Source organism: Mus musculus, chromosome 5 (genome assembly GCF_000001635.26).
Source record: "Mus musculus strain C57BL/6J chromosome 5, GRCm38.p6 C57BL/6J".
NCBI classification, from domain to species: domain Eukaryota; kingdom Metazoa; phylum Chordata; class Mammalia; order Rodentia; family Muridae; genus Mus; species Mus musculus.
Window position 1 is genome coordinate 25,309,075 of NC_000071.6, and position 25,689 is coordinate 25,334,763.

At 38.5% G+C, this 25,689-nt stretch overlaps 1 protein-coding gene across 30 annotated transcripts in view; it reads right to left on the bottom strand.

Moving 5' to 3' along the window:
• Positions 1-25,689, bottom strand: part of Kmt2c (lysine (K)-specific methyltransferase 2C) — a 227,061-nt gene that overhangs the window by 37,280 nt on the left and 164,092 nt on the right. For 23 of the 30 annotated variants that reach the window (XR_003955625.1, XR_001784670.2, XM_006535682.4 and 20 more), the window contains 12 exons: positions 21,722-21,826; positions 21,302-21,349; positions 20,373-20,501; positions 20,167-20,199; positions 19,949-20,068; positions 15,015-15,147; positions 14,578-14,792; positions 11,233-11,306; positions 9,918-10,100; positions 4,906-6,801; positions 4,182-4,474; positions 526-2,345 (listed from right to left, as the gene is read on the bottom strand). Coding sequence is in view for 28 of the 30 variants with exons in the window: in XM_006535682.4 (XP_006535745.1) it covers positions 526-2,345; positions 4,182-4,474; positions 4,906-6,801; positions 9,918-10,100; positions 11,233-11,306; positions 14,578-14,792; positions 15,015-15,147; positions 19,949-20,068; positions 20,167-20,199; positions 20,373-20,501; positions 21,302-21,349; positions 21,722-21,826 (5,049 nt within the window). In the remaining 2 variants the exon portion in view is untranslated. The remainder of the gene's footprint in view (positions 1-525; positions 2,346-4,181; positions 4,475-4,905; positions 6,802-9,917; positions 10,101-11,232; positions 11,307-14,577; positions 14,793-15,014; positions 15,148-19,948; positions 20,069-20,166; positions 20,200-20,372; positions 20,502-21,301; positions 21,350-21,721; positions 21,827-25,689) is intronic. The other 7 variants (NM_001081383.2, XM_006535690.4, XM_017320824.2 and 4 more) reach the window with 2 other exon arrangements.

The following is a 25,689-nucleotide window of genomic DNA, read 5'->3' on the forward strand; positions in this document are numbered from 1 at the left end:
ATGCTTTTTGTTATTAGTTAGAAAAAAATACTCCTCAGATATATGCCTGCTGACTTAATTCTTCTAGGCAAAGCACTGAAGTGTTTGGGTTACATGGACTTGTGTTTTTATTAAAACTAATAAAACAACAAAAATAAGTTGAAAGATGTGTCTGTGGGGGATTAAAAAAAAAACCCTAAAATGCAAAAAACCTTTACCAAACACTTGTGCACAAAAGAACAAGAAACTTTATTTCTATCATAATTTCCTTACATTTATTTCTCATAACAATTGGCAGATAAAACTAAAACCACCATCAACACCATATAAAGCAGAACTGAGTGAGGTAACAATTCAAGGTTATCTTAATTTTGACTGACCTGGAAGGAATCTAAAATTCATCTTTTCATTGTAAAGACCCGAGAAGACAGAAAATTCTCAGATTACACTGATCCAAATGTAATCTCAATAATGAAAATTTACAAGCATGCTGCATGTACTCAGATGCCCCCAGTAACTTATTTTGAGACAGAAGGAATTTCCTACCAATGTTAGGGAAGAATGGTTCTGACCGCTGACGAATCATGGCTTGCATTTGTCTTTGCTGTTGCTGCTCCTGCCTCTCTTGATCCAAAAGATCTTGTAGAAGCAGAGGCTGTTCCTCTAGAAGGAGGGGCCTCTCTCTGTTCTGCTGGGCTAATGTTTGAGGAATCATGAGCTGCTGCGGTCCAGACATGGTGCTGGACTGATTCGTGAGAGGCACAGTTTGATTTGTAGGTTTCCCTGTCCCTAAATTATGGTTCACTGATGATTGGCCCTGAATGAATCCTGGATTTACTGGCACACCCTGAGAAAAAGCATGGTTTATCCTAGGGACCACTGTTACATTAGAATTCACGGTATTATCCAAAAGAGGGCTAGGTGGTACTATTAAAGTAGGAGGCAAACTTGACCCATGAGTGGATGGTGAGATGGGCAGACTTGGTGGGGAGGACCCTGAAGGCCTAATGTCTGAATCATCACACTTCTCATTAGAAAGTAAACTCGAGAGAACTGGAGTCGATCCTGTTATGTCACAGGAGTTCATCACATCCCGAGCAGGCAGAGGAGTGGACCCTTGAATGGCACTGACAACAGGCCCAGCATTCTCCTGGTTACATCTTTTCTCAAGCATATCTTGATCAGTAGTCAATAGAGCAGTCTTTCCTCTGTCACTGTGATTGGTCTGAGCAGAAGCAGCCTGTGAGCACGCAGTATCCGCATCACCTCTACTGTCATCATGGTTCTTAATCTCACTCTGTATTTCTTCTTTAGAGTAGGGAGACAGGGCTTCTGTCTTTATCTCACTGCTAACACTGGACTTTCTCTGTGGCAAATCCTTATCTTCAAGAACCATAGTTTTGTCTCCTTGATCCCTTGTTTTTGGTTCAACAGATGCACACTGATTATCTAGCTTATCATCAATTGGAACATTAAGGTCTAATTCTTCATTGAACATGCTTTTTTTATCCCCTAAGTCAAGTTCTGGATCTGTGTATGCAATGATATCAAATTCACCTGACCTTAGGAGGTCATCCAGGTTAGGGTCATTAGTTTCCAAATTGTCTAAAGTGTCCAGGTCATCACCCTTGCCATCCTCTGTGTCTAAATTTAAATTTTCTAGATCTTCATCATCCAAATCTTTGACTTCAACCCCCTCAAGATCTTTCACATCCAGTTCTTTCACAGAAGGATCATCAGAGTCTAGTTTTTCTTCCAGGCCAGCAGAAGACTGACCAGCTATCTCTAAGTTATCTGGTGATGTTTCAGCTGGGGTAGATGTTGACAAAGGTGCCTCAGAAAATTCACCACTTAAAGGATGATTTAGGGGCCTCATGACAATAGAAGATTGGTGAGCAGGATGACCTTGCTCTTGCTGAGAAGGTGGGACCTGCTCTAAATTTGGATGCACAGGTAGCTGATTGGATAGACACTGGGAAGGCTGTCTTATGGGGTCTGTGTGTCTAGGGCCAGGAAAATCAGGTCTGGGAAGGAAATTTCCATGCCTTGGATGTGAAGGTGACTCTATAACACTGCTAGGAGAAGCAGCAAATGGCAACCGTGACCTTCCATCAGGGGCTCTATGCCTCAACTCAATAAATGCCTGGCCTAGTATATTATGTTGCTGAACTGGCAGACCCTGTGGTGGGAAATGCTGAGGAAGCCCAACTGGATTATTTAATGGTGGGTTATTTGAAGGTCTAGGCATTTCCATAGACATTGGTCTTCTTATGTGTGGAGGAATTCCAGATCCTTGTATTTGCTGAGGCACATGGAAGCGATCTTGGCTTGGCATGGGACCATGGCCAGCTCCTGGAAATCCAAATCTAAAAGCCAGAAAGAACCAACAAATAATTAAGAATGATAATTTAGAATTGAGATGAGAAAAGTAAAAGAAGTATTAAGTTACTCTACAGATTATAAAAAAAAAAACTGTTAGTAAGCTCAATGATAGTGAAAATAGGAGTTGGAAGAGAAAAACATGATATCAAAATACATTATACACACGTACACACTATATATACACACACACATAAACAACACTTTATTTATTTATTTTATTATTATTATTATTATTTTTTTTTTTTTTTGGTTTTTCGAGGCAGGGTTTCTCTGTATAGCCCTGGCTGTCCTGGAGCTCACTTTGTAGACCAGGCTGGCCTCGAACTCAGAAATCCGCCTGCCTCTGCCTCCTGAGTGCCGGGATTAAAGGCGTGTGCCACCACACCCGGCTATTTTTTTTTTTAAATAGACAAAACTAAAAGTGTTTGCCCTGTAAATGATCTGAGTATGACTCTCAGAACACATAAAGGAGAGAATTTACTCTACAAAGTTGGTCTCTAGCTACCACGTGTGTTTTGTGGCTCACACACTCAAGTAGAAAATTTCGAAAGAAAATGAAAGTCAGACAGACACTGCCTGGACTTGTGGCTTAGCCACTAAGTACTTACTGAACAAGCGCAACAACTACATTTTATATACCCTGTACACATGCACACAAGCCAAGCATGATGGTGATGGCTATAATCCTAGTGGGGTGGAAAGGGAGACAACAGCATCCTTAGGATTGACTGAAAAGCTAGCCTTGCCACATCAGTGAGTTCTAAGTTGAATGAGAGATCTTATTCCCCAAAAATATAGGGTAAAAAACAATAGAAGAAGACACTCAGCATCTACCTCTTACCTTGCACATGTATATACACATCCTATACAGACACACAAATTTTTTAAAGTGCACAAAACAGCAATGGGTATAAACTACAACTAAGGTGGAATAAAAAAGGAACAGAATATAACAGACATAGGTGTAAGATTAAACTGTGTGTCCTCTAAAAAGCACACGTTAAAGATTATTCTCCTTATAAGAATAGTAAGAGTGCCTTGATCATACATGTTGGCCCACCCTACAACCCAACTGTATCAGTCTCTAAAAGGAGGCATCTTTCCAATCTGCAACTCTCTACAAACATCTTACAATTCAACTAAATTGAATAAAATGCATCATTATCATCTAACATATTATTTTAAAGAATAAAATGTATCATCATCTAACATATCATATGAAACTTCATTAGGATTTAATAGCTACATTTTGGAAGCTATGATTGGGCAGGTAAGATTATGATGTCAGAGCTAGAGAAAGTACCCAAGGAGTTAAAGGGGTCTGCAACCCTATAGGAGGATCAACAATATGAACTAACCAGTACCCCCAGAACTGTGTCTCTAGTTGCATATGTAGCAGAGGATAACCTAGTCGGCCATCAATGGGAGAAGAGGCTCTTGATTTTGTGAAGACTATATGCCCCAATAGAGGGGAATGCCGGGGCCAGGAAGCCGGAGTGGGTGGGTTGGGGAGCAGGGAGGTGGGAGGGTATAGGGGACTTTCAGGATAGCATTTGAAATGTAAATGAAGAAAATATCTAAGGCAGGCGGATTTCTGAGTTTGAGGCTAGCCTGGTCTACAAAGTGAGTTCCAGGATGGCCAGGGCTACACAGAGAAACCCTGTCTCAAAAAACAAAAAAAACAAAACAAACAAACAAAAAAACAAAAAGAAGGAAAAAAGAAGAAAAACCATAACAATTTCTTGCCAAATAGTAATGGTATTTGTCCAGTTCCTTCTTCCAATATTAACTTAAATATAGCAGAAAATTAAAAGCATTACCTGAATCCATGAGGCCTCATGCCCATACCAGCAACCTCTGGAGGATAGGGTCCACGCTGATCTTTGGGGAAAACTGCATATCTAGGTCCTAGTGGAGGGATAACAGGTGATCGAGTGCTCCCAGGATAGGGAGGTGGAGGTCGAGTGAAAGCCTGGTTGATGCTCTCTGGCTGCCAGTGTGGAAGGGGCACTGGGTGAGGTACTACTGCTGTATCCTGAGGCCCCTTCTCCTGGCGACTAGCAATCTTCTTCTGCTGTTGTTGCTGGAGAATGATTTCACGCAGTTTCTGCCGCTAAATGAAAACAAAATTGCTGGGATTTATAATTAAACATTTTTTTAAACTCTTAACATTTCCATTATGTGACTACATTCACATTTAAAATTTCAAAGTTGTTTTAAAGCTTCATTTAACCATTAAACACACAAACAAAAAATTACAACAAAAACTGGTGATTTGGATCTTTTTCCATGACCGAACAACTACCATTAAAGTAAGAGTTTTTATATTTAAAGATCTTCCAAAAAATTCATGAAGAATAAAATTAGATCCAGGTTAAATCTAAGAGGTGTTAATTTTACCATTTTCACTTTTTCCTTGTATTTAATAAACTCTACAGAATAACTTAAGAAGAACTTTAATGTATGTGTAAATTACCATATGACTTAATGAGGAGCTTCCACAGATAATATATTTAAAACATTTGAAAACACTGCAGCATTTACCTGTCTCAGTTTCTCTGTGTCAGCTTGAGACATGTTTACAGTGTTCTGTGTATCAGTTCCTCCTGAGGTTGGCACGGGTCCAGGAAGCTGGGAGACACTGGAGAACTGCTGCCCTTGGGAGCTTACAGGAAGGTTTGAAGACGTGCTAAAGTTTCCCTCTGACCCAGGAACTGGACGGTCAACAAGATCGTGAACAACTTGACTAGTTCCGAAAGACTCAGAATGAGGCCTGGGAGTCACTGGAGGCTGATCATATGGATCACGAACAGCAGATGAGGAAGCATGAGTGAATGTGTCTATACGGCCAGGCCCAGGTGGCCTGGGAGTCTGGGAGCATGTATCAGGTGGCCTTATCAAAGGGCCAGGTAAACCTGGTACTCGGTTTTGTGCTGCTTGCAAAAAAGGATCCTGGTTTGGCATGAGGGCTGGTCTTGCACTGGAGGGCCTAGTAAAACCCTCTGAAGTCCTTGGCCTTGGTACTGCTGGTGGCTGAGAATAGGGAACAGAAATTCCAGGTCTTGGAGGCCCAAGATGATGAGTATATGGATCAGTGTGTCTCTGATTTGCCACAGATGAAACAAACATGTCTGTCTGTGGAGAAGGCCTGGGGGTAGGTGGCTGCTGACTATATGGATCAATAGTGTTAGGCCGGGGAGTACCAGGAGGTTGGGAATAAGGATCTGGATTGGATCGAGCTGTTCCTGAGGTTTGGGAATAAGAATCTATAAGAGGGCGTGGAGTTCCTGGGGGTTGTGAATATGGGTCCTGAGATGCTGACCTTGATATGGTTCCAGGCTGAGGAAAAGCCCTTGAAGCATGAGTAAAAGATTCAGTCATTGCTGGGTGTGGAGTTAGGGGAGGGTGGCTATATGGATCATTTGACTGACTATGAGAAAAATTATCTACTGGCCTTGGTGTCAAGGCAGGCCTTTCATAAGGGTCAACAGAGAGTCGTCTTGATGTCTGTGACACAGATCCATATGGATCCTGAGATGGAGGAGGGTGCAGTGGGGTCTTAAAAGGCCCATTACCCAATGGGGCAGGTGTCAATGACGGTCCTGCATAGGGATCAGGTAGCCGTTGCCTTTGAAAGGCATCTGTTCTAGGAGATGGTTTAGTAAAGTGATCACTGGTTCCAGTTGTTAGAGGACCTTTTGTACTTTGTTCTGAAATCACAGGGGACCTAGGCAGGCTAAAAGGTTTTGAAAACTGATCTGTCATCATGGGCCTAGGTGTATCTGGAGGCTTTGCATAGGGGTCACTGTTTGTCATGGAGGAAGCACATAAGTCTCTGGCTGGGGATGGCCTTGTGGCTGATGTTTCATTCATATGAATGGGCCTAGGTACTGAAGATAAAGGCACACAGTTTTCCACTGGTGTAACAGAATTTCTTCTTGGAAAACTATGTCCACCAGGAGGTGGTCTAGGAGTACCAACCATTTTTGCATAAGGATCCACTGGAGATGGTGGTCTGGAATGGGATGATCCAGGTGAGAACATCTGTGGAGAAGGTGGCTGAGAATTCTGGGACTGAGAAAGACTTTCCTGAACAGGTATACGGGATGGGGTTGAAGGAGGGGGTGGAGGTTGTGGTTTGACAAACACACCATCTGAAGGTGTGGAAGCAGGGGTACCAGGCAGGTGTTTGGAGAATAGGTCTTTATGGAATGTCTGTGCAGGAGACACATTCCCATTGCCAGCCTGAGGTGTCAAGGGACTCTGTGCTCCACTACTTGGAGTATCTGAACCAGGTGCTACCAGAAGGTGCTGAGAAGCAAGCTGCTGCTGCTGCTGTTGCTGCTGCTGCTGCTGCTGCTGCTGCTGCTCATTCTTCACTTGTTCCAGCTTCTGTGTGGCTTCAATTTTAGCTTGTTGCTTACTTTTCTGACGCATTTGCTGTTAAGATAAGAAAAAAAAGAACATATATCACAGAAAGTTAATCAAGTGATGTCAGTAGGTAGCAGATTATGTCCTATTGATGCCTATAGAAGTATATTATGAACAATATTTCAATAAGTATCTAAAGCCAATTTGAGTATATACATTACCAAAAAGAGAAATCTATTTCACCACTTATCAAATTCTATTAAGAGATACATTCTAAAATGATATAACTACCTCCCTTCCCCCAAAATCAAAAATGCAATTTATAAAGCAAATCATCCGAGATGAGATGAGACTGGGTGTGTTCAGGGTAGTATGGCCCCAGACAAGAACAATGAGACAACAACAGGAAATCAAATGGAAACAAATTAGGAAGGAAGAAGATAGTATATATAAGTGATCCCCAAAATCCCAGAAGAGAACTCCTATATCTTATAAACAACTTTAGAAAAATGGCAGGATATAAAATTAAAATCAAATAAATCAGTAGCCTTCCTTTATATAAATGATAAACAGGCTGAGAAAGAAATTAGAGAAACAACTCCCTTCACAATAGTCATAAATAATATAAAATATCTTGGTGTAACTCTTACCAAGCAAGTGAAAGATCTGTATGACAACTTCAAATCCCTGAAGAAAGAAATTGAAGATGACCTCAGAAGATGGAAAGATCTCCCATGCTCATGGATTGGTAGGATTAACATAGTAAAAATGACCATCTTACCAAAAGCAATCTACAGATTCAATGCAAGCCCTATCAAAATTTCAACATAATTCTTCACAGACATGGAAAGAATAATTCTCAACTTCATATGGAAAAAAAATCCAGGATAGTCAAAAAATTTCTGAAAAATAAAATATCTTCTGGGGAATCACCATCCCTGACCTCACCTGACCTCAAGTTGTACTATAAAGCAACAGTGATAAAGACACAGACAGACTTATCAATGGAATAGAATCAATGGAATTAAATGGAAAATCCAAAAACAAACGCACACACGTATGAACACTTTGATCTTTGACAAAGAAGTGGAAAACATACAGTGGGAAAAAAAAGCATCTTCAGTGAATGGTGCTGGTCTAATTGGTGGTCGTATGTAGAAGAACAAAAATAGGTCCATATTTATCACCCTGCACAAAGCTTAAGTCCAAGTGGATCAAGGACCTCAACAAAAACTAGAAACACTGAATCGAATAGAAGAGAAAATGGGAAAGAGCCTGGAACTCATTGGCACAGGGGGAAATTTCCTGAACAGAATACCAGTGGTTCAGGCTCTAAGATCAACAATTGATAAATAAGACCTCATGAAACTCAAAAGCTTCTGTAAGATAAAGGACACTGTCAATAGAACAGATCAGTAACCTACAGATTGGGAAAAAATCTTCACTAGCCCCACATCTGATAAAGGGCTAATATCCAAAATATATAAAGAACTTAAGAACTAACCTCCAAAAAACCAAATAACCCAATTTAAAAATGGGGTACAAAACAAGAATTTACAACAGAAAAGAAGTGTTTAGAGAAATGTTCAAAGTCCTTAGTCATCAGAGAAATGCAAATCAAAACGACCCTCAGATTTCACCTCACACCAATCAGAATGGCTAAGATCAAAAGCTCAGGTGACACCACATGTCTGTGAGGATGTGGAAAATTCCTCCCATTGCTGCTATGATTATAAGCTGGCACAACAACTCTGGAAATTAATCTGGAGCTTCCTCAGAAAATTGGAAATAGTTCTACCTGAAGACCCAGCTATATCAATCTTGAGCATATATCCAAAAGATGCCCACCATACCACAAGGACACATGATCCACTATGTTTATGGTAGCCTTATTTGTAATAACCAGAAACTGGAAACAACCCAGATGTCCCTCAAACAAAGAATTGACACAGAAAATGTGGTTCATTTACACAATGGAATACTATTCAGCTATTAAAAACAAGGACATCACGAATTTTTCAGGCAAATGGATGGAACTAGAAAATATCCCCTGAGTGAGGTAACCCAGACACAAAAGGATATGCATGGTATAAACTCCCTGATAAGAGGAAATTAGCCACAAAGTACAGAATACCTAGGATATAACCCAAAGACCATAAGAAGTTTAACAAGCAGAAAGGTACAAGTGAGGATGCTATAATCCCATTTAGAAGAGGGAAGAAAATAATCACAGAGGCAGAGGGAGGGAGGGACCTGGATAGAAGAAAGGGGAGTGGAAAGAGGGAACAGGATCAGGTATGATGGGTGAGGGGAAGTGGGAGAGGAGAGAAGCCCAGAGGGCCAGGAGAATAAATGAAAATATACAGCCTCAGGGGGTTGGAGGTGGGTGGACCCTCTAGAAAGTACCAGACCTGGAAGACACTCTCAGGATTCAATAGGGGTGACATTAGCCCAAATGCCCAACAATGGGGAGAGGAAACTCAGAGTCCACTCCAGTAGACAGACAGAGCCTCAAGTGGAGGGACTGGGTCACAAACCTACAATAAAAATGTCTGACGCAGAATTGTCTAAAAGGGACAAAAATGGAGAAGAGGCCGAAGGAAAGATGGCTCAATGGCTGGCCAAACTTGGGATCTATTTCATGGGGGTTGGGAGGAGCACTAAGGCCTGACACTGATGCTATGATGTGCTTATATAGCCTGGCATGGCTTTTCTCTGAGAGGCCCAACAAGCAGCTGACTGAGACAAATCAGATACTTACACCCAACCATTGTACTGAAGTAGGTGGCCCTTATGAATCAGGGGAAGGATTGAAGGAGATGAAGGGGAGGGTGACCCCATAGGAAGACCAGAAGTCTCAACTAACCCAGAACTAACTCCAGGGAGCTCCCAGAGACTGAGGCACCAAGCAGCAAGCATGGGCTGGTCCACGACTCCTGGCACATATATAGCAGAGGACTGCCTGGTCTGGCCTCAGTGGTAGAAGATGTGCCTAATCCTGGAAAGACTTGAAGCCCCAGGGAAGGAGGAAGTCTAGCAGGGGTTGGGGCTGGGGAGTAACCTCTTGGAGGCTAGGGGGAGGAGGAATGGAATGAGGAACTGAGAAAGGCAGGACTGGAGGCAGGCAACAGCTGGAATTTAAGAAAATAAAGTGATAAAAAAAAAATCATCCAAAATTCCAATACCTGTCTAAACTTCCATTCCTGTTCATGCTCTGATTCTCTCTGCTTTAAAGGATCTTTAAAAAGATCCGAATCGATGCGTGAGCTGGGATCGATGCTGTCTTGCTGTTGTTGCCTCTTCATAGAATCGTTTGACATCTGAACTTTATTTATGCGTAAAGCAGCCCTGTTATCTCTGGCTTTTTGCTTTAACAAAAAGAAAAATAAAATAATGTCCTATTTTTAAACTATAAAACTTGTGTTAAATATTTGAAGCATCACTCTTGAAAACTTACTGACTCTGCTAAAAAGGGACCTGGACAGTAACCAACCTTCTATACAGTGCATGCTACTAACAGGTAAAGACATTTCTATATATGTACTTGAATTACTGCAAGAAATCACATATACATACACACATATATATATGTGTATGTATGTATGTATGTATGTATGTATGTATGTATGTATGTGTATATATATATATATATTTTACACATCAAACACATCATTAGGATATGGAAGAATTAGATGTCCCTCAATTTAAATAAGAAAATAGCAAACTGATCCCCAAACTAAAAAAGCTGAGCCGGGCATGGTGGCACACGCCTTTAATCCCAGCACTCGGGAGGCAGAGGCAGGCTGATTTCTGAGTTTGAGACCAGCCTGGTCTACAGAGTGAGTTCCAGGACAGCCAGGACTACACAGAGAAACCCTATTTTGAAAAACCAAAAAAAAAAAAAAAAAAAAGCTGGAAATCTGAAGCTTACCATCAAGGCAAATTAGAAAAAAATATTGTATCATTACAAAATTTAAGGTAAAACAAACCATAAAACTATCCTTCACCGCCACCGCCCCCCCATTAGCTCTACTCAGAGTTATCATTATAGCTGAAAAATTGGTGCATGGAAGGTCAGGTAAACAGCAATAGCATTTTTCACAACAACAAGGCTTTAAGGCTTCAGGCCCATCTCCTTACAAGAAAATGATTCGCTATCTGAATTATGAATTCTGTACTCATTTCAAACTATGGTGGTATTTCAGAACTCTCTCACATACACAAAAAGAAAACCAATCTCATCTTCAATAGCAGTACTTACTACCTGTTAAGAGATAATACAATCTCAAGGTGAGATGAATTAACTGAAACCTTAAACACTCTGATCTGTTACATAACTTTAAAAATGATATGTTCTTTAGTGAAATGAGTTATTTATATAACTTAAAGCTAACTGCTAGTTTTTTTAAGTTTTAACAAGTATTTTCTTTTCATTACCTAATAAAAATAAGTTTCAAATATTGTGCTTAAAGATCTAACACATAGGAATTATTTAAATACCACATATGGTGCTCTTTCCTGAGAGCTGGCTTTTCTCCACAACTTGGCAATTTGTTTCACTCGAGTAGTCCAATCTACAAAAGCACAGAAGACACACTTTCAGAAAGATGGTTATGCAGAGTTGTAATAAAAACTACTTATGAACTGCTTATCATCTTATTCAGATCATATTTTAAGACAAAACAGGTTGAGTATCAATAATATGAAAATCAGAAATCTGAAATGACCTAAAATTCAAAATGTTTTGAGTTCTGAATGAAATCACAACTGGTGATTTAGTCTTAATCTAAACAAGGCACAATCAAAACACTACAATGTATAAGATATAGATGAAACAAATGAAGAACTTGCTTGGCCTTGGATAACATGTCTAAGACAGTTCCATAACGGGGAATGGAGAAAGAGGTGGCATGGTGGTTAAGATCAGTGGCTGCTCTTCCAGAGCATCCAGGTGTGAGCCCTAGCATCCACATGGAGGCTCATAACCATCTGTAACTATAATTCAATAGGCTCCAATGCCCTATCCAGCTGTTCTGTGTTAACCAGGCTTGGAGGGGAAGGGTTCGTGATCTCCCATGGCTAACTGATGACTTCTAGAGAAAGGAGAGTCAATTTTCCTTAGGGGTATGACCCCTAGGAGGTACTCCATGTTCCAGTAGATAGGTTTTCCTTATTCTAGGGAGAGATGAAGTATCCACGCGCTGGTCTTCCTTCTTGATTTTCTTGTGTTTTGGAAGTTGTATCTTGGGTATTCTAAGTTTCTGGGCTAATATCCACTTATCAGTGAGTGCATATCAAATGACTTCTTTTATGATTGGGTTACCTCACTCAGGATGATATCCTCCAGATATATCCACTTGCCCAAGAATTTCATAAATTCATTGTTTTTAATAGCTGAGTAGTATTCCATTGTGTAATGTACCACATTTTCTGTATCCATTCCTCTGTTGAGGAACATCTGGGTTCTTTCTAGCTTCTGGCTATTATAAATAGGGCTGCTATGAACATGGAGCATGTATCCTTATTACCAGTTGGAACATCTTCTAGGTATATGCCCAGGAGAGGTACTGCTGGATCTAGCGGTAGTACTATGCCCAGTTTTCTGAGGAACGGCCAGACTGATTTCCAGAGTGGTTGTACAAGCTTGCAATCCCACCAACAATGGAGGAGTGTTGTTCTTTCTCCACATTCTCGCCAGCATCTGCTGTCACCTGAATTTTTGATCTTAGCCATTCTGACTGGTGTGAGGATGAATCTCAGGGTTGTTTTGATTTGCATTTCCCTGATGATTAAGGATGTTGAACATTCTTTCAAGTGCTTCTCAGCCCTTTGGTATTCCTCAGTTGAGAATTCTTTGTTTAGCTCTGTACCCCATTTTTTAATGGGGTTATTTGAATTTCTGGAGTCCAGCTTCTTGAGCTCATTGTATATATTGGATATTAGTCCCCTATCAGATTTAGGATTGGTAAAAATTCTTTCCCAATATGTTGGTGGCCTTTTTGTCTTATTGACAGTGTCTTCTGCCTTACAGAAGCTTTGCAATTTTATGAGGTCCCATTTGTCGACTTTTGATCTTACAGCAAAGGCCATTGCTATTCTGTTTAGGAACTTTTCCTCACTTTCTCCTCTATAAATTTTAGTGTCTCTGGTTTTATATGGAGTTCTTTGATCCACTTAGACTTGAGCTTTGTACAAGGAGATAAGAATGGATCGATTCACATTCTTCTACATGATAACTGCCAGTTGTGCCAGCACCATTTGTTGAAAATGCTGTCTTTTTTCCACTGGATGGTTTTAGCTCCCTTGTCAAGATCAAGTGACCATAGTTGTGTGGGTTCATTTCTAGGTTTTCAATTCCATTCCACTGATCTACCTGTCTGTTGCTGTACCAGTACCATGCAGTTTTTAGCACAATTGCTCTGTAGTACAGCTTGAGATCAGGCATGGTGATTCCCCCAGAGGTTCCTTTATTGTTGAGAATAGCTTTGCTATCCTAGGTGTTTTGTTATTCCAGATGAATTTGCAAATTGCCCTTTCTAACACAGTGAAGAACTGAGTTGGAATTTTGATGGGGATTGCATTGAATCTGTAGATTGCTTTCGGGCAGGATAGCTATTTTAACTATATTAATCCCGCCAATCCATGAGCATGGGAGATCTTTCCGTCTTCTGAGATCTTCTTCAATTTCTTTCTTCAGAGACTTGAAGTTTTTGTCATACAGATCTTTCACTTCCTTAGTTAGAGTCACACCAAGGTATTTTATATTATTTGTGACTATTGTGAAGGGTGTTGTTTCCCTAATTTCTTTCTCATCCTGTTTATCCTTTGTGTAGAGAAAGGCCACTGATTTGTTTGAGTTAATTTTATATCCAGCTACTGTGCTGAAGCTGTTTATCAGGCTTAGGAGTTCTCTGGTGGACTTTTTAGGGTCACTTATATATACTATCATATCATCTGCAAAAAGTGATATTTTGACTTCTTCCTTTCCAATTTGTATCCCCTTGATCTCCTTTTGTTGTCGAATTGCTCTGGCTAGGACTTCAAGTACTATATTGAATAGGTAGGGAGAAAGTGGACATCCTTATCTAGTCCCTGATTTTAGTGGGATTGCTTCCAGCTTCTCTCCATTTACTTTGATGTTGGCTACTGGTTTGCTGTAGATTGCTTTTATTATGTTTAGGTATGGACCTTGAATTCCTGATCTTTTCATGACTTTTATCATGAAGGGGTGTTGGATTTTGTCAAATGCTTTCTCAGCATCTAATGAGATGATCATGTGATTTTTGTCTTTGAGTTTGTTTATATAGTAGATTACGTTGATGGATTTCTGTATATTAAACCATCCCTTCAAACCTGGGATGAAGCCTACTTGGTCATGATGGATGATGGTTTTGATGTGTTCTTGGATTCGGTTTGTGAGGATTTTATTGTATTTTTGCATCGATATTAATAAGGGAAATTGGTCTGAAGTTCTCTTTCTTTGTTGGATCTTTGTGTGGTTTAGGTATCAGAGTAATTGTGGCTTCATAGAATGAATTGGGTAGAGTACCTTCTGTTTCTATTTTGTGGAATAGTTTGAGTAGAGTTGGAATTAGGTCTTCTTTGAAGGTCTGATAGAACTCTGCACTAAACCCATCTGAGGACAGGAAGATCTTGAGGTCAGCCTGGTTTACAAAAGTGAGTTCCAGGAAAGCCTGGGCTACATACAGAGAAACCCTGTCTCAAAAAAGCCAAAACAAACAAAAACAACAACACTTTCTAGTATACATTTCAAAACAAAGGCACAGATGGCATTGAGGAGAAATTGAATAAAATCATAGGTATTTTAACATATCCACTACTAACCTGGGAATTCTTCCTTTAAATTGGGGAAATTAATATTTGTGTAGAGAACTGGTGCTACTGTTGCCATCTCACCAAGAGCCTCCTCTTTCTCCCACTTCAATGTGCTCCTCTGTGCATTTGACAGGGTGTCATTTTCTCCTTCCATACTTGGAGTTGTTGGTGCCCAGGAGCTGTTAGGATCACTTGCAATTGCATTAAATGCTGGACTTTTATCCCTGGAAAAATAACAAAACACTTTCACTTTATAAACAAAGTAACTTTCTATGCTCAAGTACTACTCTACTTAGGATTTGTTTCAAAATAGCTTTAAATATGCTTGATGTCCATAAGTAAAATTTGTAGTAAATATAACAAATACTAATATCATGCATAATAATTTAAAAGACTAAGAAAGAACAAGGGGTAGTATAATTCATTTCCATAGAAAGTTTAAATACCTGACATCAGTATAAGGGGATTGTGCTATAGCAGGGAAAGTCCCCAATCCACTTCCAGGAGGCAAAGAATTATGTGGAAGGTGAGGACTGGGTCCAATAAGGCCATTCATGAGTGGCATCCGGGAAAAAACATCTTAAGGAAGGAAAAACAATCATTTATTTTTCAAAGTATTCATAAGTGACAAGTGGCTCAAATATTTCTAAATAAAACCTTTTATTTTAAAGTAATACTTTTTTCAGTGATATACTATAAAATACAGATTAAAGGGTGATGTGGTTAGGTAAAAAGTTTTAAAATGTGGTCTCTAACAATCATACTTCACTAAATATAGTATATTATATAAACATTTTTACAGTCCAACAGCTCTAAGTTTTAATTCCAAATCTGGAACTGAAGCAGAACTGATTTCTATTTCAACTTGTAAAATGGAGGTAAAATGTACAGTGATTAGAGTAATGTCTATTTAGCTCTCAGGACATAAACTTCCTGGTAAGCTACTAAGTACACATTGTTACAAAAATAATGAGTTATAGTTTTGCCCTCTCACTACTTGAATTTCCAGCTTCCACAAACATTTTCAACTCTCTTTCCAAATACTTTATCATCTTCTTTTTTATAACATTAGGCAAATGACAGAATTACTTGTGCCCTCCATCTAGTGTGTCATTACTGTGATCATCCACACATGTAAACTATGTAAAATAAGCCGTCTTTTCCCAGCCTGGAGAGAGGTGCAGGAGCTGGATCTCATCTTCTAAAATGTGGATTCCAGGACTGAATTCAGACAGAGCTTTACTCACTTAGCCGCCTTATACACCTTTAAAGGTACTAAATGAAAGCTAGACAGATGGCTCAGTAGTTGAGAGCACTACCTGCTCTTGCCCATCACCCACATGTCAGCTCACAAGTATCCTTAACTCCAGCTCCAGGGGATCTGACACCCTCACACTAACATATATGCAGGCAAAACACCAACACACATAGATATCTAGACAGACAGACAGGCAGGCAGGTAGGCAGGCAGGCAAGGAGACTTAGATGCCTTTCAGATAATTAGGATAAATAAAAGGTTGGTGGAAAAACATGCTCACCATGTGGCTATCTATCAGCAATGCTACATTTAAGTCCACCATGCTTGGTGCTTTTACTATGTGCTAAGTACTGCTTTGTGAAGTCTTGCATGTATTAACTCTGTAGCTTCACACAAAAAACAAACAAAAAACCAAAAACAAAACAAAACAAAAACATAGAAAATGTAGAAAAGATTTTCAAGCTTACACGAGTAACCTTGAAAGTAATCTCTCCTTTGCTACTTAAGTAATTAATTTTAGAGAGAGGTACTTGCTAGATAGCCCAGATTAGTCAGGGCAAAAAAGGAAAAATATAAGCCTGGTAGTAGTGGTGCACATCTTTGATACTCCAGCACTCAGGAAGCAGAAGCAGTTGGATCTCTGAATTCGAGGCCAACATGGTCTACAGAGCAAGCTCCAGTACAGCCAGACTACACAGAGGAAACCCTGTCTCAAAAAACAAACAAAACAAACAAGCAAACAACAATAAAAACATAAATGTGAAAAAGACAGCAAGGAACATGTAATCATAGGCCTAATGTAAGTCAGATGGGTTAAGCACAGACTTACTTCTATTTCAGTAAATACCTCAGGATTCTATATTCAGCTAATATAATTCTTTAAGGAAAAAAAATCTCATAATTATAGTTTGTAACACTAGAAACTATAGTTTGTAACACTAGAAAAATAGCATGCACTCTTTTATCTATGGAGTTGACTAATTGCAACTGCCTATAAATCAGAATGAGGTGTGTGTAGTCTATGTCTACCAAAATAAAAGCCATGTATTTCACACACACACATAGAATGGTAGAAGGAGGAAAGTATCCCTTTGAATATGGTTTTAATGCAGCCTGTGAGAAATATTGACTAATATATTTGTTAATTGATTTCATTTTATTCTTTCTCTTCCATGCATTCAATAGATAACTATTTATTTTTCATGTATACATGTGTACACTTCTGTGTGGATGCATGTGTGCATATGCATGTGCATATACATGTACATACAAAATGTGGAACCCAAAGATGTCCAATACCTACCTGAATTGCTCTATATTTTATTTATTGAATAAGGGTCTCTCCCTGAACCCAGAGTAAACAAATTCAGCCTAGTTTAGACAACAGGCTTCCTCTGGTAACAGTCCCCTGAACCCTGGCTGGCTCCACCTAGTTTTGCTTCCCAAGGGCTGAGAATAAAGGTGGGCCTTGTGGCCCACCATACCTCCTTAGCTATTATGTGGGGACTGTCTGTCTGAACTCTGGTCCTTATACTTGTATGGCAACTGCTTAATCCACTGGCCCATCCTTCTAGCCCCATTATTACAACTCTTATTTTCAAATTGATCTCCAATATTGACAATAGAATCCTACCCAAACATAACTTATCACATCATTTTATCATCATGTATCTTTCTTGGCGCGGAGAAGCATGGATAAAAAAGGCTAACTTAATTGCCTCTGGTCAGTATTCACAGATGTCAACAACCTAGCACTAATATCTACTTCTACTTTGATCTTCATAGGCACTATCTACCAACCTCACCTCTTCATTGTTTGTTAGAAAAAAAATGAAAGTTGTCCTTCTTGAATATCTGTCAGATGACCACACTTTACCTTTAAATTAGAACTTCTACGATTTCAAACATGAACACTGAAATCTCGCTGCTTTATGCAACTCTGCTTCAATTATTCTTCTCTATAAGTCAATGATATTCTTAAAATCTGCACTCTTAACAGTACAGGCTATAGGCTCAGAAGGGTGTTCAACCTTTTGTCTTAAATTACCTAACCGTGCTCAGTTATCTTTTAAATCATCTCAAAACTTTTTTTTAAATAAGATTGCACAAGAAGTTGTGTAATGCTCTAATAACCAAGGTTTTCATGAACTAGTATATTTGTAACTGATTTTATCTCCAAAATATGTACTTTCAACCATAAAATACATGAAGAAAAATTTTATATATTCATCAGAAAAATACTGAAGAATTCTTAATTATTTAAAAAGCATGAAAAACCACTTGTGTGATGGTTCTCAGCCATCCCAATACTGTGACCCTCTAATACACTCCTCATGTTGTGGTAACTCCCAACCACAAAATTATTTTCACTGCTACTTCATAACTGTAATTTTGCTACTGTACTAAGAATCATAATGTAAATATTTTTAGAGATAGAGGTTTCCCAAAGGGGGTGGGGACCACAAGTTGAGAAATAGTAGATTAAAGCAAAAAGCAGTTATTGCAAGTGTTTTACACAAATGTAAATTAAATGTTTATTATGGCAAACCTCAAGGTAGATTTGCGTTTAATAACTAAACTGGTCAAAATTCAAGCATTTCCAGTATTTATGCTATGCAATTTTTTTGTGTACAAAAAAAAAAGGATAGTAAAGAGAATTTATTTGTCAAATTTAATTTCATATGAAAAGCGGTAAAAGTTTATAAAGGTAACATTGAATTGCACAATTCAGTGCACTAAATCACTAACAAAGGACACACAGATGTTATCCCTTTCCATTATTAACACATACATTTCTGTAGAATCCTAAACTCCTTTGTTGGGGAGTTGATATCTAGAGGGCTAAACCTCTCTTTCAAATACTCCTATAAATCTTATTTTTGATTATTGTATTTTAGCCTTTGAAAGAGGAAAAAAACTGAAGTCTTGAACCTATGTTTTACTGCAAATTGTTACTAGTAGGGTAAAAGAACTTTGGGCAAACAAAACGAGCAAATTTCAAAAAAAAAAAAAAATTCAGGAATTTAACAATGGGCAAAAGCCACTGCTCGACTCTGAACTTAGGTTCTGTGGTGAGCAGGACTAGTGTTCAGTCTCTGAGGAGATCATAACCACCCCAGAAAGCATTTATATCTGTGCCACATACTACAAATGAAAGCACGTTTCACCTCTGAGCAAGTAACAGTAAAACGGAGTCCAGATGCATTGAGTACTGTTGTTGAATGGAGGGCATGGTCACCCTTGCGGATGAGCAGAATGAAAAGTGAGCTCTGGTGGGCCTGTGGTAAGAAGAGAGACCAGGCCCCCTTACAATCTCTCAAGATGAATCATGGGAGTTAGCCAATTTCATGGAGTGTGACTAGAGTGATTTTTCAATCATTACAAAAGTTTTTTTTTTCATATAAGTTTGTATACGTGGCTCTGTGTGTGTGTGTGTGTGTGTGTGTGAGAGAGAGAGAGAGAGAGAGAGAGAGAGAGAGAGATGCTGACACTGGGAGATATATCAAATAGTAAAGAGCTTGAAGAGCATAGAAACCTAGGCCTGGAGGCAGTGAGGGTGAGAAGGCTGAGGGAATAAATAAAGTTACTGCTTGTTGCCAATTCTCAGCACCTGAGTTAGATCCCCAAGACGGAATGACGAAAGGAATTAACCTATTCTTGCAAGCTGTCCTGTTTTCCACATGTGCACTAGAATGTATGTGTCCAAACAGCTATAAACACACATAATATACATTTTAAAAAGTTAATGGGACCTTGAAAATGGGCCACAGTAAGACGGTTCAGTGGGTAGAAGCCCTTCTGGCCAAGCTGGATAGCCTAAGTGATTCTCCGAGAATCATGGCAGCCTTGATTCCTGGACATTACCTTCTGACTTCCATGTGCATATCAGGGTGTAAATGCATAGCATATACAAAAACATTTTTGCTTGTGCACACACACAAGCTTGAGCACATATATCCTACACATTCACTAATAAGTAAATAAAGTTGGGCACTGTGGCACTCTCCAAAAAGTAGGTAACTCTTGAAGAACACTGCATGAGATTGACCTTGAATGCACATTGTCACACACACCTGCAAATATACATACAAATAAAATCATGCTTAGAAAGTAATAGAATACCCTGATTGTGCATTGGCAATAGCTGTGGTGGAGGGGGAGGCTGTGGTAATGGAGCTGGCTGAGTGGTAGCAGGGCTAAGTACAGCAGTAAACAAGTCTTCAACATCCTTTCCTCCAAGCTCTAAGTAAAATAATCACAGAAATAACATGAAGATTATTAAGGTCATTCTAAGGGGAATGCCATTTTTTATAAAGTAAAACAAGAGAATAAAAACATACCTGGAATTTTATATAACTTTCCAAGAATTGCTCCTAAAATAAAAGGAATATTAATGATTACCTATTCAATATGACTTATAAAATATCATTTAATTAATAGAAAAATAATTAAAGCAAGTCCAAACACAAAATTGCATGCAAAAAGCTTTGAAAGTCATATTTACTCAAGTCTTTTAGAAAGCCTAGATGTAGGGTAAGTATTTTACCATCTGTGACCATTTTGTCTAGCTCAGGACTGAGGATCCCATCTAGCTGCTCTTCAGTTAATGGCCGTGAACTCTGACTGACACCTGGCTGAGGCAATGAGGAGGCATCAGCAGTAGTGGGGCCGATATCTAAAAGAACAAGTTAAATAGATGCAAAGGTGAGTCCAGAACATGCACAGAATGGACAATAGTGCCTATATACTATATTTACAACACTGTGATGTAAATGAAGCCGGTACTTCTAAGATTCTGGTAGTACTTTCAATAGGCCATTACTAAATTTAGCTACAATGTACCTATAAGTTTATATGATACCCAAAGTTATCTTTTCATCAAAAAGATAACTTTTAACAAATTAAACTCCTGTAAGAGGCCATTTCATGAATAACTTCTCTAACATGGAAAATAGCAGTATCATTGTGCACGTGTGAAACAGGAATGAAAGTTTCAGTAAAAATTAATTCAAAGAGGTACACACAGTATTAAAGCTTAATAATCTTTTAAAACTAATTTCAACTACAAGTTATTTTTAAATATTTTATAGCTAAATTCTAAAAATATAAATTATGTTCATCACCTTATAACATCTAGTAACAGTAGCCTATTATCTACTTTTTCATATTTTCTTAATACCATTAGTCTTAAATTTTAGTCTGTTTTTATTTAATCTTGTATTAGAAACTATTATTCAGGTAATTTGTAAACTACTATACTATGCAATATGTAAGACTAAAACCATTCATTAAAATGATTAAGGAAGTCATTGAGAGCACTATGCTTTAGCTGTACACAGAAAGGAAAGTCAAGTCTGGATTAGTGACACATTAGCACTGCTAATAACCACACATGCACCTCAAGCTGCTCCAGCTGAGACACTACTAACAAAGATCACTACTTCTACTCAGAGCCATCCACTGCTCAGTTCTTACCCAAAGGGAAGGGTGAGCTCCCAACCTGGAAAGTGCATAAATCAAGACCTACAAGACCCAAACCAAATAAAATGGTTGATTACCACAGAAGTGGGAAGGAAGGGAAAACACACAAAAAGAGAAAGTGCAGCAAGACCTTTAAGGCAACATGCCTTAAATCTGATGCAATTAGAAAGGTGACAGAAATGAGCCAACTTGCTATCTCCCCTCCTCAAGCCAGACACTCAATGAAGAACTGGCTTCTTTGACACAGTCCACCAAAAAAAAAAGAAAAAAGGAAAAAAAAAAAAAAAGAAAAAGAAAAAGAAGAAAGAAAAACACCAAACCCACTAGTGTTACTAGAAAAAATAAACGTGTTCCACATCCATACACCTTCGCAAATCACAGAACAGAAATCAGGCAAACAGTATTCATGTATACCTGAATGATCAACTGATTTTGCAAGATCATCTGAGATTATTCCAAGAATGTCATCATCTGTGTTTAAGACTTCAGAAATATCAGCTAATGGGTCATCAGCAGTACCTAGATATAGTAAGTATATAAAAATTAAGTATTTTCCTAGACACAAAATTCTAAAATGTCCTAAGCATCTAGACTACAGCAGCAGCTGAGGCAAGTGGCACTGGTAAAATTAAGACCATAATGACTTGAAAGAATTAAAAGCAAAGGTACTTATATTTTGATTAACAAAACATTAAAAATCCAGATTTTGTTTTCAAGGCTGATGTATTTTGACAAAATGAAATAAAAAATGAAGACTTTAATAAAAATAAAATCAAAATCTTATAAAATAAAAAGCAACTCATTACTTAAGTGACACAACTAAGAATGATATCTAGAAAAAACAGGACAATTTAAAAACATGAAAAACAAACAGTATTTTGAAATTTCTAGTAACACACAAGCCAGTTTCTTCACTAAAACTAATTCTTTTTCTGTTTGTTTGAATATTTATTACTAGTTCACTAAAAGACTGTCTTAATACCAAGGAACTGAGTCTACTGACATTGTCCAAGCCACTGGAACAAGATGGAACTGTTAACAAATGACTTGGATGTACTCTCAGGGCTCACTTTCTCAAAAATAACAATGAGGTAGGAATAAGTCAGGCCCTGAGGGACCTATTTGAAAATACGCAGAAAAAAAAAAATTTCCAGAAATGACTGGCCACAAATAGATTTTGTTACATTCCGTTTTTGCAGTCTTCACTTAATTTTTGTTAACATGCAAAATTATGATTTTCACTGTAACATTTTCATATATGTGTATTATGCTTTGCACACATCAAAAATGTATTATGTGCTCATGTCACTGCCCCACCAGCTGGCACTTTCTGTCTCCATCTTCTCCCTTATGCTGTCTATGTACATGCATCATACAGACACAATTGTATGAGCAATATTCAATCTAGTTCCACAAGAGAAAACACAATGTATTTGTTATCTCTCCTTAGTTTTAGACTCCTTTCTAGCCCTACATAAACCCCACCTACTTTCCTGTCATATACATGCATGCGTTGTTTAAATGAAAATGCTGGACTGAGAAACAGAAGTGAGATTTGTTTTTCACTCTCTGGTGTTATTTTGCTTAATATGATTTCCAGTTTCATTTATTCTCCATTATATGTATGTGAATGCATACCTGCATCTCTTTTATGTTTTCTTTATACTGTCAGCATCTGTTGATGGACATTTGCCTACTTCTGCATCTTTGGTATTATGAGACTACATTAACATGAATGCGCAAGTTCTTTCCGGTATACACTGAGTAGAGGCATAGTTGGATCCTATACTAGTTTTGCGTTTCTGCACAAACCCCCATGATGATTTCCATAGTAGTTGGACTAGTTCCCATTTCTGCCAGCAGTCTCTAGTTCCACTTCTACTATATCCTTGTCAGAGAACGCTGCTGTTTTCTTAAACACAGTCATTCTGACTAGAAACAGGTGGAATCTCAGCATACATCAATCTGCATTTCTGGCTCTACCTCTCATTTTATGAGACAGGGTCTCATTGGTACCTTTTGCTGTCCTGGAACTTCTATATAAACCAGTCTGCCCTTGAACTCACAGAGATCTGCTTGCCTCTACATTCTCTAGTGCTGGGTTAAATAGCTGTGCCAACATACTCAGCTAATTTGCATTTTATAGATGGATAAGGATGGTGAACATTTTTCATGTACTTATTGATCACTGATATTTTTTAGTTTGGAAACGAAGTCATTTCCCTGTTGATTGGGGGGTGGGGTTATTTTTAGTGTTTAGTTCTTTATGGAGTCTCTATGTTAATTCCATCAGATACACAGCTGACAGTGATTTTCTCCAACTCTACTATTTCCTCACTCTACTGGGCGTTTCCTATTCTGTGAAGATCCATTTTTATTTCACACAGTACTACTTGTCAATATAGATTTTCTGTGTTATTAGTGTCATTTTTCAAAACTTCCTTGCTTATGCCTCTATAAAGTATCTTCCTAGTAGCAGACCATTTCAAGTCATACAGTAAGTTGTTTGATCAACTTTTTTTTTTTTTTTTTTTTTTTTTTTTTTTTTTTTTTGGTTTTTTGAGACAGGGCTTCTCTGTGTAGCCCTGGCTGTCCTGGAACTCACTTTGTAGACCAGGCTGGCCTCGAACTCAGAAATCCGCCTGCCTCTGCCTCCTGAGTGCTGGGACTAGAGGTGTGCGCCACCACGCCCAGCGTTTGATCCACTTTTAAGTGATTTTTCTACAGTACAAGTTGAAAATTGAGTTTCATTTTCTACACACAAATACACAGATTTCCCAGCATTATTTGTTAAAAATGTTTTCTTCCACATTGTTTTTTTGGACAATTGTCACAACTCAGGTAATTGTATTTGAAGGGGTTGTCTGGATGCTGTTTTCCTTTCTGCTGTTGAACGTGACTAAGTTTTGTGCCAAGATCTTATTTCTGTTGCTCTGGCTCCACAGAGCTGGATCTGGTACTGTGGTGCTGGGTAGCTCCACGTCAGCACTGTTGTGCCTGCTGTGTTGACTGAGCTGCTGATTCGGAGGCTTTGTGCTTTTAGCTGATTTCTTTCCTAATCTTGGAAGAACTGCCCTGGGGCTTTATTAAACAACGCAAAGGTCTACAGACTTTTGGGAGTTAAGGACATTTTCACAATATTAATTCTGTTCATCTATGAACATAAGATATCTTTCCTTTTACTGGTGTCTTCACCAGTGTCTTTCTTCACTGTAAAGGTCCTTTATCTCCTTACTAGGCTGATACCTGTGTATTTTTGTTTTAATTTATTGTGATCAGGACTAACTAGATTCCTGACTTACTTCTCAGAAAATTTGTTATTAGTAAATAGAAAAGCTACTGATTGTTGTGTGTAGATTTTGTTTTCTGATACTTTGCTTAATGTATCAAATCTAAAGCCTTTTAGTAAAGGATTTAATTAATGATGAATAACATTTTTCCTATTTCTGATTGTTTTTATTTATCTTTGTTTCTCTACTTAACATTTCAAGCATTATATTGAATAAAACGTGGAGACAGCACGTACTCTTACCTGCTACCTACTTCAGATGGACTGCTTTCAATTTAGCAAATATAGTATGTTTACTAGTTTTCCTATTAAAACCTTATAATGTTGAGGTCTGTTCCATGTTTAGTATCTTCATGATTAAGGAATCATAAAGAGATGTTGAACTTTGCTTTCTATGGTATGTTTAAGTTGCCAATGTTCTATTGATTTGAGAGGTGCTGGTGCATATCTTTAATGCCAAAACTTGGGAGGCAGAAGCAGGAGATCTTTTTGAGTTTGAGGCCAGCCTGGTCTACAAAGTGAGTTACAGGACAGCCAGGATTACATAGAGAAACTCTCTCTTGAAAACCAACACCACCACAAAAAAACAAAACAAAACAAAAACAAAAACAAACCACTTTTATCATCACTAATTTGGTTGGGTACTTTGGATCGTCTCCCTCTTGTTTCTGATTTGGTTAAGTCTGTCTGTGCTCTCTCTTCTTAAAAAATTACATTTAGCATAGGGGAAGAGGGGACCATGGACATGTCTCAGTGTGAGGAGAGCAGAGGGAAGCTTGCAGGAATTGGATCTCTCCACCAACGATATGGCTCTTAGGAATCAAACTAGAGTTATCAGCTTAGCAACAAGCAAAGGTAAGAGAATCTCTAGAGCTGGAGGCCAGCCTGGGCAGTCTACATAGTTAGTTATGGATCAGCCAGAGCTACATACTGACATTCAAAACAAAATAAAGCCATCTACATTTAGGGTTACTATTGAGAGGAGTTTTTTAATTCAATTAATTCTGCCAAATGTTTTCCTGACTGGTCCCATTGTTGGTTCTTATTTTTCCATTATTTAGAGACCTTAAAACAAAGGACAAAGACCTAAATA